Source organism: Topomyia yanbarensis, chromosome 3, assembly GCF_030247195.1.
Source record: "Topomyia yanbarensis strain Yona2022 chromosome 3, ASM3024719v1, whole genome shotgun sequence".
NCBI classification, from domain to species: domain Eukaryota; kingdom Metazoa; phylum Arthropoda; class Insecta; order Diptera; family Culicidae; genus Topomyia; species Topomyia yanbarensis.
In genome coordinates, this window is record NC_080672.1 from 170961601 (window position 1) to 170982739 (window position 21139).

At 38.8% G+C, this 21139-nt stretch overlaps 1 protein-coding gene across 12 annotated transcripts in view; it reads right to left on the bottom strand.

Moving 5' to 3' along the window:
* Positions 1-1496: 1496 nt before the first annotated feature.
* LOC131689503 (two pore potassium channel protein sup-9) overlaps positions 1497-21139 on the bottom strand; it is a 99674-nt gene continuing 80031 nt past the window's right edge. For all 12 annotated transcript variants that reach the window (XM_058974639.1, XM_058974637.1, XM_058974633.1 and 9 more), the window contains 2 exons: positions 6662-6766; positions 1497-1976 (listed from right to left, as the gene is read on the bottom strand). In XM_058974639.1, the coding sequence (XP_058830622.1) occupies positions 1872-1976; positions 6662-6766 (210 nt within the window). In that variant the 3' untranslated portion in view covers positions 1497-1871. The remainder of the gene's footprint in view (positions 1977-6661; positions 6767-21139) is intronic.

Consider the following 21139-nt stretch of genomic DNA (forward strand, 5'->3'; position numbering starts at 1 on the left):
GTCGAATGGTATGGAGTGAAATTTGACAACCAGCTTGCTATAGTGACTATATGGACTATGGCGATTGATTCTTTATGTATTCTATTTTGACAATTGATACAGAGAATTATGAAACTTTTTTTGGACATTCATACATTGAAAACTTAACCTTAAGTCCAAAAAATTTGGCTTTTGTCCGGAACTGAGACCCTATATTTTACACTAGTTTGATTAAGATTGGTTCAGCCTTTTCTCAGAAACACGCCTAGGGTTGCCATCTACGGTACCACTTTGACCCGGAGGGTTTTACCGACCTCCGGGTAAACTTTAAGAGAAAGATGAGTATTCGCTGAAGTCAGACAGAATTTGTAATCAACGGAATTGCTAGATAGAATTTTGGGTCACTTTCATCAATTACAATAGACATTCAGGGTTAAAAAAGACAAGTAGACTCTTTTTCATTCCTTCCATACTCACATCACCGTAGAGTGAAATGTTTTGGCAGAAAATAATGCACACAACTGTTCTGGGCCGTTTAAATTTAGCTGTAAATTTTGTTAGTGGATGGTAAACCGAGCTAGCATTGGTCTTCACAGTAAAGAACAATAAACCAGTCAGGTCGTCTCCACAATCGTTACTTGGTAGACGCATCTCGGTCACCTTGAAATAAAGGGTGCGCCGGGCAAAATAAACCTAAATAAAAGTAGTGGTAAAATCGCATCTAACATTTTTAAAATAGATTGCAGTAAAAATAGAATTGGTACTAAAACACACACGTGACCCCTCCATCTTTCCTACTAAAAAGAGTTATATTAAAAAGCGTTCGTGTACAACCCTTTAGTTAGCACATTGTAGCTTATTGACTCAATAACATTGATGAATAAAACAGATACGAGTAGTCCTTGGTAGTACACTTCAGGATCATCTTAAGTTATTTTTGGGTATTTGCATAATTCTTCGCCACTATATCTGCATGTCAGGAAGGCCTGCCCCCATCCCTTTTACCATCGGGCTGAAGCCGCTTATGATTGATATGATTTTGTATGATTTTGTGAAAAAAAATATAGAATTAGCAATTTCAATTAATTTCTTTTAACAGACTGATGGAAAAATGCCTTTTATTTTGCATATTTAGCTCCAACTAGAATATACTACACGTAAGAAGAAATCCACAGATTTTTTTCCATTTGATGCATAAGCAATGCTATTCATTCTACCAATATACTCCAACTCACTCAATTTTCTGCTCAGAATTCATGCTTATGGGAAATACCCAATTCCGAATTAGAATGGTTTGTTTTATCTAAGCCCAGTATAGGAAACCAGTCAACATTACGGCTCTATTCTAGGAAGAAAGCCTTGGTTTAGCTTCCTGAAAATGTTTTTGTTTTCGATCCAGCCAAAAGTAGCCTTGCTAGCAACTTTTCGATAACCTTGCAACTTTCCGGGATTCGTGATATTCTCCAAATTGGAGTTCTAGGGAAAGTAAAAAAGAAAGTAGTGTTTATCTTTTTATCTTCTGGAATGTTTGACAATCGTTTAGATCCGAAACTTCCTTATATGGTAACAACTTATCAGTAATGTCACTCACTCTAAAATTTAAGATAATCAGAGAAGAAACGCCGACTAGAAATTAATTTCTAAATAAAAATAAAAACAAAAAAATCAACAACTGTGTCGCATTGTCTTTAATCGCTGTCCTATCCTATGACCAACAGTATAGCAGTGTTCAGCTTGACTTCTTCCCGATGAATGCAACTCCCGAGACGGTTATAGCAATTCAGTCTAGCTCAGTAACTGTTGAGCACTTATGGTTCTACTGATGTCACTGCTACTTTTTTCAGATTCACTAGCCACGATGTCAAACTGCGTTGATGTACGTACATCCTATCTCAGCTGTCGGATTCCTCCTCGATTGGTGGGGCGGCCGCCTTCTTGCACTGCAGACACCCCCGAACACATTTCTTCAGCGACCGAATCTTGTAGATAACTTGCTCCTGTGGAAGGTGAAAGAAGCAGATGAAAAATAAGTGGTCAGTATAATGTGAGTGGAAATGAAATTAGGTGGCACCTCGCAAATAGTGCCATTCCGTAAAGGAAAATGATCCCTCAAACCTACGGCGGCAGCTGCAGGGAACGTCGGGAAACATCAGGCGACTTTTTATGGTGCCACCGTGAGTGCGCTGACAGAAGTGCAAAGTAGAATATTGACGGGAAAATTGAATTGTCATGCGCTTCTGCTGAGTGAAAGCTGATGTGTTCAATTGGGTCTTTATTTTCTTTGTCGTTTACTGATTAAAAAATATTTTAATTGTCTACCAAACAGATACAAAAATGTGACTTTGTCATGACGAATTTGTTTTATGTAAAACGTTCTAAAAAAATTCGTCATACCACTCATAGCCCGTAGAGCAGTTCCTGATAGCAGATGTTACAAATTTGCTTTCCATGTCAGTTTTCTGTGGTTTTCCGATCAGATTATGGAGCCGCCTGAGACTACTTTCCAAAGACAGACTGAGAAACTCTAACTTTTTTGAATATTGTCAAAAAAGGCGTCAATGTAGTAAAAACCCACTGACTTGTATGATTCATTTAAGCAATTTCACCAACTTCCATCAGAATCAATACGATATACATGACATCCCATTATGCCAATCGATGAGCCATAATTGGACCCCTATGATCCTAGTATATTCCATTCGCCTTCGAGCACAATGTCAAAGCCGTCCGTATCGCTTGAGAATGACATTATTCCGTCTCAAGTTTCACTACTGCAACGGTTCCTATCTTACATATTAGATCTCTTTATCTTAGTCTTATGGAGATTCATCATGGCTATTCATTTCCCCCAGTATCGCAGTAACATAAGGATGCCAGTCTGATTAGGTCCGTTTAGTGGATGATACACAAAAAATGATAACAAAAGCACTATACGTTCGAATGGTGGTCGAGCCCCAGTAGAGTATGCGGTGGCGTATGACAGTAAAATGAGAGATCGAGCAGCATCTATTTGTGCTAACTGGCCGGTTCCTAAATTACGGTTTATTGATTGTCAGGGCAAATATTTTCATTGCGAATAGTTTGTTTATGGGCCATAGACAGGACAGATTCATCAGATCAGCACCATCGGTAATGCGTCCTTTATTTTGTTTCACATTATGTAGCGAAAATAGCGATGATGATATCAATCACGTCCACAATCAACGGACAATTCAGTTTCACAACGCCGGGAGTAGGATAAAGCTGTCTGTGTTATTATTTTTGTATAACTGCCTTGAATGATTAGGTAGGATCATATAAAAACAACGTACACTACAACTCAATTTGTATGACCAATTGAATCCTGAAACTTTGAAAAGAATTTTTGCTTGAACTTGCATTTGCTCGACCGCAGTGCTTAGAATTTATTAATTCCGATACTGCATTTAGTTAGCTTTGAATCAGTACTGCGTAGCGCTGAATCTTTGAACATTGTCTTAACCTATTCCCCGCGCGTGGTGCAATACGGCTTCAACATGCATGGCGTGTGTAATAATACCATAATAACTTGATTGAAGATATTCAAACAGGTTCTTGTATTTATTGAACGAAGCATTTTGTATGCATAAAACATTTCTATTTGTTCAACTGTTATGTCGTAATCATGAAAATGTCAACAATGCCGCTTTTTTCGTTTGTATCTCGCGGCGAATGTGTTGATCGTCTTCATTTGGATTCACTACGCAAGATTACATTTGCTATGTGATACTCCACTAAGCATGGTGTGTTTGGTAGAACAACTTTAGTCGAAAATAATTGGCATTTCTTAAACTTCAGCATGCGATACAATTGACTTCTCCGTTTCATTTGCAACCAAAAGAAAAATAATCGGTAGGGGGCTCCAAAACAACTTTCTATTTTAAAGATTTTTTTGTTTGAAAACGTAGGTTTAACAATGAAACTGGATCACATTTTTGCCGCAAGGTGGTACTGTTCAAATATGACTAAAAGGGAAAATTTTATGGGCAACATCATTGTCTTTGTAGAAAACTATAAATCGATCTAAAATCTCCCGCGAAAACTATTAAAATTTTATGAAAATTTTTAGATTCGCACGGGTTAGGAAGTCGATTTCCAAAAACATTTTTATTTGTAAAAAATGGTTTGTTTTAATTAGACACTGTGCTCAGAATAATCTTAATGCTGGCAAAGTCCTATCTTTAAGCGACAAAATCATTATTCCATATTCCACGGATTCTTCCTCACCAATAATATCTTATGAGCAACGAGATATAGAGAAGAGTAGAACAAACTTGTACGAAATTGGTACTCTTTCCGAAGCTGCTATAGCAAAAAGTAACAATTTCGTTACTTTTCTCATTTTTTGCTCATTCTGTAGGATGACTGATGTAATTTCCAGCAGTATCTTGTAAAATGCATTTGACTTAAATTTAAACCTTTATATTTGAACAAATAGGTATTTAGTCTTTTGACTTTATTTCGATTGAGAATTGACCGTTTCAAATTTAATATGAAGATGATGGATAGAAAAAAATCTATCAGATTTACGTTCAAGTTTGTTATGAATTTATCCAAATTCTGTTCTTCGAACGATATAGCTGCAAGGTTTTTCTTATACTCAAATGACACTTTGTTTTCAAAAGGAATAAATTTAACTTAATATGGAAGAAATCCGTCAAAGCCTACTGTCATAATTCTATGTAAGAAAAAATCCGAAATCGCTGCACGCAGAACAGAAATCGCAATAGTAAATGAGAAATAAAAGTTTTGTCCATTGTACGAAGAAAGTTAGTTCAATATAAAAGTAGATATAGAAAGTACCACCATTACTCGAAAGAGTGCCTGTTACTGTCTCCAGCTTTTGGACAGAGCTGCCAGTTTTCTAGATATGTGGTAATAGCTCTTATCCTATATATTACGAGAAATCTTAAATAGACAGCCTTAAATTATTTCTTGTCCGTTTGCTATTGTGATCTATGATCAGCGAGTAACGACTCCGACATTCCTACTTAAAGGGAATTTTGTAACTTGGTTTTTATACCTTCGCCTAAGATTAGGTGAAATGTGTTTGTGTTTTGGATACATAATGCAATTTGATTACCCCAATAGATAACAAACGTGGACCTAAAACTCGAAGAGTTTTTTTTCTTTTTCAATCATCTTTCTTTTAATGTTGAAAAGGACAAACAATGAAAAGCTACAACTAAGCCTGTCATTTATAGCAATGACTCGAATAGCCTAATTAAATTCATTCAAATCAGACATTAGCCATCCCCTAGAATTGTCTAATTAAAGTCATTCAAATAGGATACATCCCCTAGAATGAGAAAAATTAAAAGAATACACGAATATATGATAGAAAAAATAAAATCTGTTTACTATATCAACATTTAAAAAAAAAGGTAAAAATATCGAATGAGTTTGGGAAACACTTCTTTATACCTCCATGTTCAGAAAATATCATTGGCGCCCAAGAGCCGGTGAAATTTGAAAATATAACTTTTTCGCTTGAAACTGGGACTTTGTAAACACTTAAATTCATCCAGATACACGTTTTGTATGTTCTTCGACTTCTTATCAAATTTGCCACGAGCAAATCTAAAACCTGATCAAATTTTAACAATTTCCTCGGCTGGTTTTACATCGATTGTCAGTTTTCTACAAAGTTGTAGACAATAATTTTTCATTAGATTCTCATTTTTTGCAATATTCGAATGTCTATAGTATCAACTGGTGGCAAAAATGTAATCCAGTTTCATTATTAAACCCCAGCTTTCAATCAAAAAACTTTAAAATAAAAAGTGTTTCTAGATCCCCGACAGATTATGAGGTTTGTGTTTGGAAATGAAAGGGTAAAGTCCATTTTTTCATATCCTTCATATACGCAGATGCCGAATTTTTTTTCATAAAGTTGTTCGATAAAAACACCGTGTTAAGGTTTGTTACATTTTTCGGTAACTATCGCATCCGCACCGCAAATTTCGCCATTTTGCTTCATTTGCGGTGCCGTATTAGGATCCATTGATTCCCCTGTCATTTTGAGGTTAGGTTCGATATAAGTGTCTGCGAGTTTGGTTCAGATCGAACAAGAAAAATTATTCCTTAGAGCAACTGCGTTCAGTGGCTTGAAGTTTTAAAATATGTATGTTTTCATTTGCGTTTCAATTATTTAATTGAAACTTACAATATATTATATAATTTAAATATATAGATTAGAAACGTATTAAATATTAAACGTGTTTTAGTTCAGTTCGCAACCTGTACAATTAATTTTGTGTTTAGCTTAGTAATCTTTTTACAATTTATATAAATTAATATAATTTGACAATCATCGTTTTCAGACCTTTTCGCGTTACTACCAATAAACGCTAACTGGTTACTAACACTGTATGAAGATTGAGCAAAACTTTCGAACGCCAAGATTCTACCTTTGTTTTTTTCCGAACTCGACTCGCATCTATTAAAGGATATCATTTAAAATAGTAGATAAGATGCATTATCGAAAGCACAATCATACCTCCTTCCAGGGTTACCTACTTCTAGTAAAAAAATTGTTTCACTACCGCTCAAACCCATACTCATTTCAGGCTCCGGGTGGGCTAAAAACATGCTACACGTATGTATGTTTGTCGATAGTCAAGAGCTCTACCTGCGCCGCGTGAGGGCAAACGATTGAACTCACCTGCATTAGATTAAAGCACATCGCTATCAGCGCCATGCCGAGCAGTAGATAAATGGCACAAAGAATGAAGCTGATTTCCATCTTCGTGTCACCCTTCGTTTGCAGCTGCTCCGGTGACCATGGAAGGGTTGAAAATGAAACGGAAATGGAAAAGAGAAAAGATTAAGTGATGAAATAAAAGTGTAAAATTCAAGATGCGCTGTTCGGCTATCGTTGGATGCTGCCAACATCGGATGACGTCGTGAATTTCTTTTACTACCTAAGCGCGTTTACCAGTCGGTGCTAGTTTGATCAACACTTTTGAATGAGGTCTAAATTAATGTACACTGAAGTTTGTTTTACGCGGTTTTTATGTGACTTCAGATTGCTGGAGTGCTGGTTTTTATATAGATTTCGTAAATTATGCGGGTTTTAGCATTTTTCCTATAGAGAAGTAAAGCAATCGCTCTCAACATCGAGTTTTTAATCAAGGACCGGAGGGCAGAGTCCCATACATCATTCGACTCAGTTCGTCGGGTTCAGCAAATGGCTGTGTGTGTATTTGTGAACGTGTGCGTATGTGTAACTGACAATATCACATCGATTAGTTGGCTTAACTGATTTTCTCAAACTTAGGTACAACGTTCTCAGAAGCTGGTGTTGAATTTCATTATTATATGGCTTACAGCTCTGGAAAAAACCGTACTTCCAAGAATCTTATATAAATGGATGCCACATCTCTTTCAAGACCAATCATGTTATTGATTACTAATGATAGTTCACGAAGCCAAAAGGAAAGTGATAATATTCTGAATTAAAGTCACATCAGTATTTCAGTTTATTCCACCATTCTTCTAAACGTCAGATAATTTAAATAATAGGGGGTGGACGTAGCGTAGTTGGTAAATCGATTGCCTTGTACGCAGATAGGGTTAGAAATTTTTCATAAGAGATTTTTCTAACCCGAAGTGACGAATGACCTTAAGGTTAAAACCCCTATAAAAATTAAATTGCATTTTTATCAAAGGATTTTAAACTAATGTTGCTAAAGATCGAAACTAGCATGCAGTTAGTATGCATTTTACAATATGTCATCAGTAATTTGAAGTGAAATATGCTTTTGTTTGCGAGATCCTAGCGCATCTAGTGTTTTTCAAAATAATAAATTTTACTGAAGATACCATTAGTTTAGAGATCTCGTCTTTGACATATTGGGTTGTTGATATCGCCGCTCTCACTAAATCCTTCGATAGAAGAAATCATGAATAAATATATTCGTCGTGGTGCGGATCTCGCCTTTCTGAACTAAATTTGTAAACACGCGAGCATTTTTAATACTTACGATTTATATTTGGATTTCAAAAGATTACATGGTTTCAAACCCCATCGAAAAGGATTAAACTGATTTATTCTGTCCGTCATCAAGCAATCCTTAACATTTTAAAAATCTTTGCGAAGACACTATCGTAGTCGTCATAACTTTAACATGAAAGGGTTCCAAATTTAATTTCATAGAATTTGCGAAGAATCTTTCCATACTATTCAATCACAGCAATCAACAAATAATAGTAACTAATCGTTTAAAAGTAAAAATACTATAATCATACCAACGGTTATTTGTCAAACTAGTGAATATATCCCTGACATTATCTACTCCTAGTCCTGATCTCCTGAGTAACTTTGATTTGGATTTTGGCGGTTACGAATTTGCAAAGTGATATTCCATATCCCCCGCATAAGGAAGACTTCAGAGTATTTTTCTTTTTTACTAGATTGCTGAAGTTCATTTAATAATATAAACTGCTTTCCTAAACCCAATACGACGTACATATAGTTTTAATGGGAAATTTGGTTGATATGTTACTGATCTACACTTTAATGTTTTCGAAAATACTTGCTATGGACGGTCGAAGACAATATATGAAATTCGAGTTAGCACGAACCCTGCTACGACTAGAGCAAGGAATACTGTTTCGACTCTATTGTTTCTTCTCTTGGACCCATAAATCTTTTGTATTGTTACGAACGTCACAGAAATTGTCAGAACTCACTCGGTTATGCAAATGTAAGCAAATAAATTGAATATTACCAACGAATGCAAGTTAGAAAGTCAAAGCACTTGAGCTCACATTTCTCGATGCTTGACTAAATTAACTAAGAAACTTTATACCAGCAAAACAAGTCGTTTCGTAAAATCCCACTGTTTATGAGCGAATATATTGGATATCGCGCTGATCGTTGAAGAATACCTTCTTCTATTTTCTCACTTCACCACTATTAGAAAAGTTACTTTTTCCACAACTATTGAAATATATAACAATATCGCAGACGTAAATCTATTCTTAAATATCGGAGTTATTGGCGTTCAAAATGGTGACGCATAGATAGATTTTAAATTTAGGAATGACAGGTAAAGCCAAATAGTATAGTTCGATATTTCTAATATCAAAATAAACAGTAAAGTGCCTATTTTCGCCATATTAAGAAGGGTGGCTCACTAATTCATTAATCATTCGGCCGTACAAATTGCCACCAACAGCTTTGCATCGTTTTTAAGAACCAAGATATGCTCTGAAAACGGTGAAATGCTCGTGTTTAAGCTCATTTCTGGAACCTTTGAGACGGTCGAATGATGCCAATTTAATTTGATTTTGAATCAGCACAAAATTCTTTTCCAATCTTTGACTGATGTTCTCCTATCTCGACCGGAATCTCACTGACAACTGCAATACTGAGCGTATGCAGACAATACACTCTAAAAAGAAGCGAGCCTAAGTTTGGTTAATTTCAGATAAGTGAGAAAAAAGTTATGAAAGTTTGAAAGTGTCGCCATAATTATCGATTCGCCCTTTATCGTGTGTTCGCAATGTTTGTGAGAAGAATTCTGAGTTCAACACTCGGCCGCACAGAATAACTCAGACACATGAACCACGTGCTACAGGTATACAATCAAGCTGACGTTGGATGGCTGATAAAACGCGGTAGACTGACTAAGGGTTGGACATGTAGCGCGAGTACCCCGGAAGAGAGGCCAGCTAAAGTTATGCTCAGCAGAGAACCTGGAAGAGGTCGTCGATTGCAGGGCACAACCCGTACTCGCTGGTTGTGTGCGATTGCGCGTGTAGCTGGTGTTCAATCGGGCAACAAAGGCGATATAAGAGTAACCTGAAAATAGTTGAATCGCCGGTAGAGGTGGAAATGTTGACGATGAAGGCGATCGACTTGATCGGAAACTGGATGCATGGAGCGAAGTTACAGATAGCTACTAGTCATACCACCATAAGTGCTAAAATAGCTGGGAGTGATGATTTATGACCGATTTATGTAGACTATGCCTGCGAGAAGGTGGCCAAAGCTATCAACGCTTTATCCAGAATTACGCCGAACAACGCTGTGCCAAGCAGAAGCGAGAGACGCCTTCTGGATAGTGTATCTGTACACTGTATCATTGACTGAGGTATGAAGGTTCTTTTTGGATTGCAGCGCTGGGGACGCTGCGTAATCGAGTGAAGCTAAGCAGTACATTAAGACGCATGGCCATACGAGTTGCTAGTGCGTACAGAACCATTTCATCGGCAGTCTGTATCATCACTGGAATAATTACTCTAGTGGAGAATAGATAGTAAATGGACACGCAGACTAATACAGATGGTCTCGATCTGGGTGAAGAGGAAGCATTGAGAAATAACCTTCTATCGGGCACAGTTCCACTCTGATCAGGGTTGTCTCAGCCAATAGGTTCTTCGTTCCGGACACGCGGTGTCACGCTTCCGTCTGCAGTGTGTGAATCTCGAGAAGATACTAGAGCATGCGGTGCTCATTTGGATTTGCAGCAACGTATTCGCTTAGTGTAAAGAAAATCGTTGCTGAGATGTTCAATGATATTGAATGCCGTCAGCAGAGCAGTCACACCAATTTTGTCTGAGAAAGTGGAAAAGTAGTAGTAGGGTAGTTCCATTTCAGTTAAAAAAAAATCAATTGTGGCTTGATGAGATGATAGTCAGGTTTCTGAGCATCGGTTCACGTTTCGAGTTCAGACCATGGTGACAATCGTGAGCATTTCATTTTTATATAGAGATATCCAGCAAAAGGTGCATATATCATCATTCGTTTTCGAGCTCTCCATCGAGACAGAGGTTGTTTTTTCTAGTCCGTAGTGCTGTGTGAGGCGATAAAGAATAGTGTTAATCCGCATTCAAGGTTATTTTGCCAGTTCGGTTCGGTTCTCAGTCTTTTGTTCGCGTGTGAGGATTAAACAATAGCCAGCTGTATAAGCTGGATCGGTTCGTCGTTGGACACCAGTTTAAAGCTAAGTGGTTTTTGTCTTTTGTAACACATTTATTGCTTTCTTCCGTCTGCGCGGGCGCTGACCCCGTGCGTTGACGTTTTCTATGGTTCCCTCTCCGGATGGTCAAATGGAAGTTGAATCGGTTTCAACTTCTAAGGCTCCCCCCCGGCCCAAATGCTATCCAGAACTCTCAACTGGTCCATTTGTGGTCTTCTTTCGGCCCAAGACTAAATCACTGAATCTTCTTCAGATTTCTAGAGACCTGACGGAACGGTTCTCGGCTGTGACCGAAATTTCAAAGGTCCGCTCGGACAAGATAAGGGTGTTGCTAGCCAACTCAAAGCAGGCAAACGATATTGCTTGCTGTGAGCACTTTACACGGGATTATAACGTGTATATTCCGGCTGTAAGAGTACAATCCGAAGGCGTCGTAACCGATGAGAGTTTGACGTGCGAGGATCTGCTGAAGTACGGGGTTGGCCGATTCAGAGACCGCTTACTTCAGCCAGTTAAAATACTTGAGTGCAAACGTTTGCACTCAGTAGTAGTTGCGGGGGATGGTTCAAAAACGTACCCCCAATCAAACTCTTATCGGGTGACCTTCGCTGGTACCGCTTTGCCAAATTTCGTCCTCTTGCACAAGGTTCGTCTGCCTGTGCGTCTGTTTGTGCCGCGGGTCATGAATAGCACAAAGTGTAAACAATTGGGTCACACAGCCACCCATTGTAGCAATAAGGCCCGCTGTGGAAAATGCGGGGAGAATCATCTAGATGATTCGTGCAGTAGGCAAGCCGAAAAGTGTCCTTACTGTGCGGAGAGTCTGCATGATATCTCGGCATGTCCCGCGTACAAACTACGCGGGGATAAACTGAAACGTTCCCTTGCGGGACGATCCAAACATTCTTTCGCAGAAATGTTAAAGAATGCTACGCCACCATCCTCAGCAAACATCTATACTCACTTGCCTCCTGACGAGGGCGAGGCTGGTAACCCACAAGAGGGAACATCTACTAGGGTGCCTAGAATTTATAGGAAGAGGAGGAACACTTCCTCTCGTAAAGTTCCTTGTAAAGGCCAGAAGGTGTCCCTTGAGGGGGCTCCGAAAGTCACATCTATTGGAAGTGTTGCAACCAAACCGAAGCAATTAGCTCCTGGTCTCGGAGGATTAAGCTCAGAGAAGGAGTTCCCAGCACTTCCCGGAACATCAAAAATCCCAAGTGTTCCTTTGTTTCAGTTCGAGAGTAATCACAGCACTGGAATTATAAAACTCTCGGACATAGTGGACTGGATAATAAAAACTTTCAATATTACTGATCCTATTAAAAGTCTTATGTTAGCTTTTCTCCCTACAGTGAGAACATTTTTGAAGCAGTTGACTGCTAAATGGCCCCTCCTCTCAGCGATTGTATCCTTCGATGGCTAACTCATCGAACGAGGTCACGGATTTGATCACTGTTCTACAGTGGAATTGCAGAAGTATCATCCCGAAAATCGATTCCTTCAAAATTTTAATAAATAATTTGAGTTGCGATGCATTTGCATTATGTGAAACTTGGTTAACTTCCGACATCGATCTCAACTTCCACGACTTTAATATTATTCGCCTGGATCGAGACACCCCCTATGGAGGAGTGCTTTTGGGGATCAAAAAGTGCTATTCCTTCTACAGAATTAACTTTCCCTCGATAACAGGTATTGAAGTTGTCGCTTGTCAAGTAACAACCAAAGGCAAAAGCCTTTGCATAGCTTCCATATATATTCCCCCCAACATCGCGGTTGGGCACCGACGGCTACAAGACATCTTAGAATCCCTGCCAGCACCGCGACTAGTTTTAGGAGACTTTAACTCTCACGGTACAGCATGGGGTTGCCTCTATGATGATAACCGGTCTTCCTTAATTCAGGATCTTTGCGATAACTTCAATTTGACAATTTTAAACACGGGTGAAATGACACGGATTCCTGCTCCTCCAGCGCGCCGGAGCGCCTTAGACTTGTCCCTTTGCTCAACATCGCTGCGGTTAAATTGCACGTGGAAGGTAATTCCTGATCCCCACGGCAGCGACCATCTGCCGATTGTAGTCTCAATCAATAACGGTTCAAGGCCATTGAAATCAATCAATATTTCGTATGACCTCACACGAAATATCGATTGGAAGAGCTATGCTGCCGCGATATCCGACAACATCGAATCTACCCAAGAACTTCCTCCGGAGGAAGAGTACAGCTTTTTGGCTGGCTTGATTCTCGACAGCGCGAATCAAGCTCAGACTAGGCCAGTACCCGGCGCGAACATACAAAAACGTTCTCCCAATCCCTGGTGGGATAAAGAGTGCTCAGACGTGTACGCAGAGAAGGCCGCCGCGTTTAAGACCTTCCGGAACGACGGGTTACCCGCTAGTTTTCGACAGTACGCGACGTTAGACAAGCGAATGAAGAGTTTGATGAAAACCAAAAAACGCGGTTATTGGCGCCGGTTCGTCGACGGATTAACGAGAGAAACATCGATGAGCACTCTTTGGGGAACAGCCCGACGTATGCGAAATCGAAACAGTACTAATGAGAGCGTGGAATATTCAAACCGTTGGATATTCGATTTCGCCAAGAAGGTTTGTCCGGATTCCGCCCCGGCACAGAAGATTTACCGCGCCGCGTCTCCTCACGATAGCGCGAACGAAACACCTTTTTCGATGGTGGAGTTCTCACTTGCTCTCTTGTCGTGTAACAATAAAGCTCCGGGGCCAGACAGAATCAAATTCAACTTGTTGAAGAATCTGCCTGACTCTGCCAAGAGACGCTTGTTGAACTTATTTAATAAGTTTCTCGAGGCTAACATTGTCCCACTCGATTGGAGACAAGTGAAGGTCATCGCCATCCAAAAACCAGGAAAACCAGCCTCCGACCACAATTCGTACCGTCCGATCGCAATGCTATCCTGTATCCGGAAGTTGTTCGAGAAAATGATCCTATCCCGCCTCGACAATTGGGTCGAAGCAAATGGCTTACTGTCAGATACACAATTTGGTTTTCGCAAAGGCAAAGGGACGAACGATTGTCTTGCGTTGCTCTCAACTGAAATTCAAATGGCTACAATGGCGATTTAGCTACATGGGCCTTCCCCAGGGCTCATGTCTAAGCCCCCTTTTATACAATTTCTATGTCAACGACATTGATGAATGTCTTGACAATTCCTGCACGTTAAGGCAACTTGCAGACGATGGCGTGGTGTCTGTTACGGGACCCAAAGCTGTCGATCTACAAGGACCATTACAGAATACCTTGGACAATTTGTCTGCTTGGGCTATTAAGCTGGGTATCGAATTCTCCACGGAGAAAACTGAGCAAGTTGTATTTTCAAGGAAGCGTGAACCAGCACAACTACAGCTTCTATTAATGGGTCAAACTATCGCTCAGGTCTTAACAGTAAAATATCTAGGGGTCTGGTTCGACTCGAAAGGTACTTGGGGATGCCATATTCGGTATCTGAAACAGAAATGCCAGCAAAGGATCAACTTTCTTCGTACAATAACCGGAACATGGTGGGGTGCCCACCCAGGAGACCTAATTAGGTTGTATCAAACAACGATACTGTCGGTAATGGAATACGGATGCTTCTGCTTTCGCTCCGCCGCGAACATACATTTCATCAAACTCGAAAGAATTCAGTATCGTTGTTTGCGTATCGCCTTAGGGTGCATGCAGTCGACCCATACGATGAGTCTCGAAGTGCTGTCGGGCGTTCTCCCGTTGAAAAATCGATTTTGGGAACTCTCATATCGATCGCTCATTCGATGCGATATCTTGAACCCGGTCGTGATTGAAAATTTCGAAAGGCTTGTTGAGCTCAATTCTCAGACCGGTTTCATGTCCCTGTACTTTGACTACATGGCGCAGAATATTAACCCTTCTTCTTACAATCCCAACCGTGTGCATTTCATAAACACTTCTGAATCTACTGTTTCCTTCGACACATCCATGAAAGACGAGATTAGTGGGATTCCGGACCACATACGCCCACAAGTGGTTCCAAACATTTTTTTCAATAAATTCCGAGAAGTCGACTGTTCTAAGATGTTTTATACTGACGGATCAAAACTCGAAGGATCCACTGGCTTCGGTATTTTCAATCAAAAGTTCACCGCCTCCTACAAACTCAGTGACCCTGCTTCAGTTTACGCCGCAGAACTAGCTGCCATTCAGTATACCCTTGGAGTCATTGAAACATTACCCGCAGGCCATTACTTCATCGTTTCGGATAGCCTCAGTTCCATTGACGCTATTCGCTCGATGAAACATGGAAAGCACTCCTCGTATTTTTTGGGGAAAATACGGGAGCTACTGAGTGCTTTATCTGACAACTCTTTCCAGATTACCTTGGTATGGGTCCCTTCTCATTGCTCCATTCCGGGCAATGAGAAGGTAGACTCCTTAGCTAAGGTGGGTGCCTTAGAAGGAGACGTTTACGAAAGACCAATTTGCTTCAGCGAATTTTTCAGTATTACTCATCAGAGAACCCTCGAAAGTTGGCAAACTTCGTGGAGCAGTGGAGAGCTGGGAAGGTGGCTACATTCGATAATCCCTAAGGTATCGACGAAACCTTGGTTCAAGGGGATGGATGTGGGTCGTGACTTCATTCGTGTGATGTCCCGACTCATGGCAAACCATTACACGCTGGATGCACATCTCCGGCGTATTGGGCTCGTGGATAGTGGTATCTGCGCTTGTGGCGACGGCTATCACGACATCGAACACATTGTCTGGGCGTGCACCGAGTACAGTTCCGCTAGGTCTCGGCTAATGGATACCCTGCGGGCCCGAGGAAGACCAACCAACGTCCCGGTTCGAGATGTGCTGGCAAGCCGCGATGTCCTCTATATGTCCCTTATATACACCTTTGTGAAAACCATCAATATACAAGTCTAACTGCCCCTTGTTATTTTCCTTATCATTCTCAGAACCCTCTTCCACCTGTATCAAAGCATCTGTATCGAATGAGCCAACAAACACGGGACCTACGGCACGAACATAACACGCTTAACTCGAAATGTAGCCGATCCACATCTGAGCCGTACTACGAAATCGTCTGGAAAAACCCCTGCCATCTTGAGGAGGACCACCCGGCGTCCCAGTACATGATTCCCCTGATGAAGGCCACCCGAGTTTGTGATCCATCCGTTGATCTCACGATGCCTGAAACTGAAATATTTTTCTCTCCCTGCCATCTTTGTCTACCCTCCCTCCCCTGACTCTTATACCCAGAAGTAACACCCCTATCCCCCCCAATATCATCACGAAGCATTTAGCTCTTCTTATCTCTTCTAGTTTTAACTATTATATTATATAATCTCGTTGAAAATGCCCAACTCTACTACCCACAAAAATAACTATAATTACGAATCTTCACAAAATTCAATCATGCCCTCTATTTATTCCTAGTTTTAAGTTAGTCTTAAAAAATTGTCCCCCTTAGTTAAACATTATTTGCTCCAATAATCTCACTGATAAAAATGTCAAACCATATTGCCACAAAAACTAAATGACCCCCCTAATCTTACGAAAATAATATTATCCCCTTGTGTAGATATATAAGATAGCTATAAAATCGCATTAGTTTCATTTTAAAAAATCAATATGTAATCCCCTAGTTTTAAGCAATTTAAAATGTAAAACAAAACAAAATTGGCACCTTTAAGCAAACGCAACGTGCCTTATCAAATAAACGATTTGAATATAAAAAAGGTGCATATATGAGAAAAACACAATTGCACTAATAGGTAGATTAGGAAAATTTAAATATTTGATTTTTATGTCAAAGAAACTTCCACAGAAAATAACCAACAAAACAATGTAAAAATCAAAGAAATCCGTCGTCTCGTTCTTGAGTTATGCGATGACACGCGGAAACCATTTCATTTTATATATAGAGATATCCAGCAAAAGGTGCATAAAGAGAAAAAAAAAACAATAATAGGTGGATTAGGAAAATTTCAATATTTGATTTTTATGTCAAAGAACCTTCCACAGGAAATAACCAACAAAATAATGCAAAAATCAAAGAAATCCGTCGTCTCGTTCTTGAGTTATGCGATGACACACGGAAACCATTTCATTTTTATATACATAGATGTATTAAAAAGTTTCCACAGTACTAGCACTAGCGATCATTTTTAAAACTTCACGAACGCTCGTGATTATCACAACGACTAATCAGGGGCTAGATAGCCTCTTGTTCTCGTTGATCTCAACTCGCTTTGATTTGCTGCATAGTTCAACCCAGTTCAATTGGCTTAAAAGTATGTATGTCAAAATACATAAATCTATCTATATAAAAGTCAATGTATGTGTTTTATGGACTCCCAAACGGCTTAACCTATTGCCGTAAAAATTTATGCATAGTAGGCATTTGTTATGGAGCGTGTTTGTGTACTATTGGTTGGGGATTATCTGCCTGCCAGATGGCACTTCGGAACAAATTAGTTTTCTTCCTATTTTGTTGAAAGTCGCAGTAACATGCGATGGGTATTAGCCAGTGTTCTATAAAGTAAAGTTGAGCAAAAAAAATCCTACAGATTACCTTTGACTAGCTTAATTGGTCGGTGTTAAGTCAGACCGGACTAAGTCGCAAAACATTAAAAAAGGAGGTAATGATAGCACTGGATAAAGAAATTCATCATCTACATTCCACTTTTACCATATTTGAAATATGAAACAATAAACAAGATGGCAAAAATTTATTTTCCAATTATAATGTAAAGGATGCTGCGATTCAAACTTTAAACGCGTTTTTCTCGAAATCAATGCACTGTCACTTAGTCCGGTCTGACCTAACACCGACCAATTAAAGTTCAATAATATACGATTAGCATGAAAAAATCGCAAATGGATTCCAAATATGAAAAACTCCTTGATGGATACCTTCTCGTAAGTGTGCCTTTTAAGAAATAAATAATTCAAGTAGTTTGCAAATCTGAGCTTAAGAAATTTTATCAATTAATGCAAAACATGCTTTTTTGACAACACTCACAATATAATGAACTCAATCGATTTAATGGGTTATATGCAAAAGCTAAGTTTGTGATTTTTTAAAAGGCATTTTTTTTGAAAAAGCGAAATACAATTTGTTGGTGGTACTAACGGAGAAAATAAATACAAGTAGTTAGGCTTCCCAAAAAAACATTTCAACTCCAATTTTCGGGTCGAAAACCTCGAACCCAATTATCTTTAGTGCAAACTTACATAACATGGTTATTCATGTTATATAAAATAGAGCACGATGATGATTTGTGACGTATTTTCTTTTCGAATGCTACACAAGTTTACCGGTAAAGAAATGGTCCATTTATACGTCTGCTCACCGTGTTCTTATTCATGAAATGTAAATAAAAAAAAACAACAACTGGAACTGTTGCGGCCCACTACTGCTGCTAATGTCTAGGCTAGGTTTTATTTTCGTTTGAAATGAATTGCGGTTGTCAAGCAGATTGGATAATCCTACCACCAATCGTTTCGTGTCTAGCGGGCATGTTATACGACATGTTCCTTAAATCACAGCACATGAAATGTTGATTCGAGACGGTACAGCTCATGAGAACAGTGTTTTTTTTTGTATGATAGCGAGTAACAATAAAATCGCATATTTGAAGGAAGGTCGAATTGCGAAACTGTTTACGGGCTATATGAACAATATAGTGTGGAAATTATGATGGACATCTGTTTTAGTACTAAATGTGAAGAGCCCTTAACGGTCACTACACATGCAAATGGTTAAAAGCTTGTTGATTGAATGAGGGAAAACCTTTTAACCGAAAAATTGGATCTTGGGGCAATAATTTGCTGCAAAAATCCTCACCATTCCGCTCGTGCTGTGGATAATGTGCATTAAATAATTTAAAGTATGGAATTTTATTATTTTAATACAATTTTATGCTTTGCATTTATGCACACGGCACTCTTTATTTGCTGAAATAAAATGAACATTTTATTTTCGCTCGTTTCGGAGATACTTTGTGAACAGTGCGTGTCATTTTTGTTTGAATGTTTGTTGGAAAACATTCCATAGAAGCTTTTCGCTTTTGCCTGTAGCTGGAGCTCGGAAAAATGCTGTATGATATGATTGCACCACCGCCACATTGCGGAAAGCGCCTGCTGATCTTCGCACAATTTATGTTTATGTAAAATAGTGACCGTCGTTTTTTGTGCTGCGCTATTCTGTACTCGAGCAAACCAACCGACCGGGATGTTTTTCCTTTAAAGTGGAAGGGTGATATGCTTCCGTTGTTTGGTTGCTTGGATGAAAGTACACTTCTAAAAGTAAGTTACTTTGTTTGACGTCCTCTTTTATCATTTCGTGCGGTGGCAGTTTGCTGAGATCTTCTGCGCCCTTTAACGGTGTTTTATTTTCTTCCCCGTTCCCTTCCTCCATAGCATCGTGACAATGGCTTGACAAGATCATTAAAAAGACGTTCATGAAGTACCCGAAGCTTAAAAACGTCTTTATCTGCTGTATTTCTGTGGTGCTGCTGTTTTTATGGTGATTATTTTGCTCTCCTCGAAGACGGTTGCGCGTGCTAGTTGCCAACAGTTGATTCGTCAAGTGTCAGCGTAACGGATGTGCCAAGGAAAGCAAGCATCCATGCATCAAAATCGTAGCTCTCCAGTTCTCATTCTAAGTGGGTTGGATAATTTTGTTTGAAAAGTATGTGCGTAAGTTAAACATTTTTGCCAGCCATAGCAACCCAGCAGAAACCTATTAAATTATTACAATTGGATACTCTCAGGATAGCATGTCTCAGCCTGGTCGGGCAATATATATTCCAGCACTATTTATTCGTGTCATGGAAATAAATAATTTAGATCAGCTTTTATACACATTTTGTGACAAGCCTTACAACATACTGACTTTTGTTAAACCAGATTATCCTTTAAAGCGGTTGAAAATATTTGGTGATGTGTTATTTCATTCTGCCGTTTCGGTCAGTTTCCCGGTTGCGCACAATGCACAGTAGTTTCGCTCAAGAAGAAAATCGACCATGCAGATATTTTTTGAGAATTTCGTCATAGAGCCGTATTTTTGAATGGATTTGGGGCAACTGAGGACAAATTTGACATAGGAAAGGTTCCGGCCTTCTCGTAGCGATGCATAGACTTTCACATATTTTATGAAATCACGAGTTTCCATAAGACACAACCTCCATGGTCAACTTTGATTGCTAATAGCGAAAACCCAAAAATAATTTTCAAATTTCTCAAATGACACGTAGAATACCTAGAACTATTAAAAATAGAGAAAAGGTAATTTTCGGAACAATGTAGGTTGCGATTTTGGGGCATCAGCCAATCAGGAAAAACCTTATTTTTAATCTAATTTTATCAAATTTCCTTTTTTACTAACCTATCCTTTAGAGGGTTTTCAGAGTTTTTACAGACGAATATTTTCTTCTAACACATCAAAACTCCATTATGAAAGAGATAATGATACTTATACCATCAAAAATTGATTTTTTGAAATCAATTTTGTGAAATTTAAAACAAAACGTGCTCAATCATACCTCGAATCAATATCATTCCTTATATGTTGTTAAAACAGAATTATCTTTCTTTTGCCAAAATAATTTATATTGGAATTAAAAAAAAAGCCTGAAGAAAAAGTGATCATCATTTTCCAACGATAAAAGTTAGAAACCAATTGTTTGTTCTAAAACTTTCGTACAATTGTCTAAAAAGCCCGGTGAGATGTTTAGTTCAAAAGCAAGAAATCGCTCCGTTATACAAAGGAGTAACTAGAACAAATTCCTGGCCAATAACCAATTTTTTTCCACTTTTTTTATTAAGTTATATTTTTTAACATACCTAAAAGCATAAAATTGCTTGCTAAAGAATTTTTACGTGGATACAAAATGGTAATATTCTAAGGAGCTTTTAATCATTTTTCCTTATTTATTTAACAATATCGCTTTCCAGTGACTGTATTGAATTAGAAAATATTTTCACAAACTTAGTTGAATACAACCATTTGTATAACCTCAGTTTAAAACTAACCGAAAGCTCGTATAGCTTTCAAATGGTTTGCAATATCGCCTTGATGTAAAAGAGCGAACCACAGAAAACGTTATGGGCCTTTTGAAAAACTTATTTTTGTTGATGGAGAAACGCGAACAACTTATGAAAAGATCGTAATAAAACAAAATAATTGTTTAGTTAAAAAAAAAATT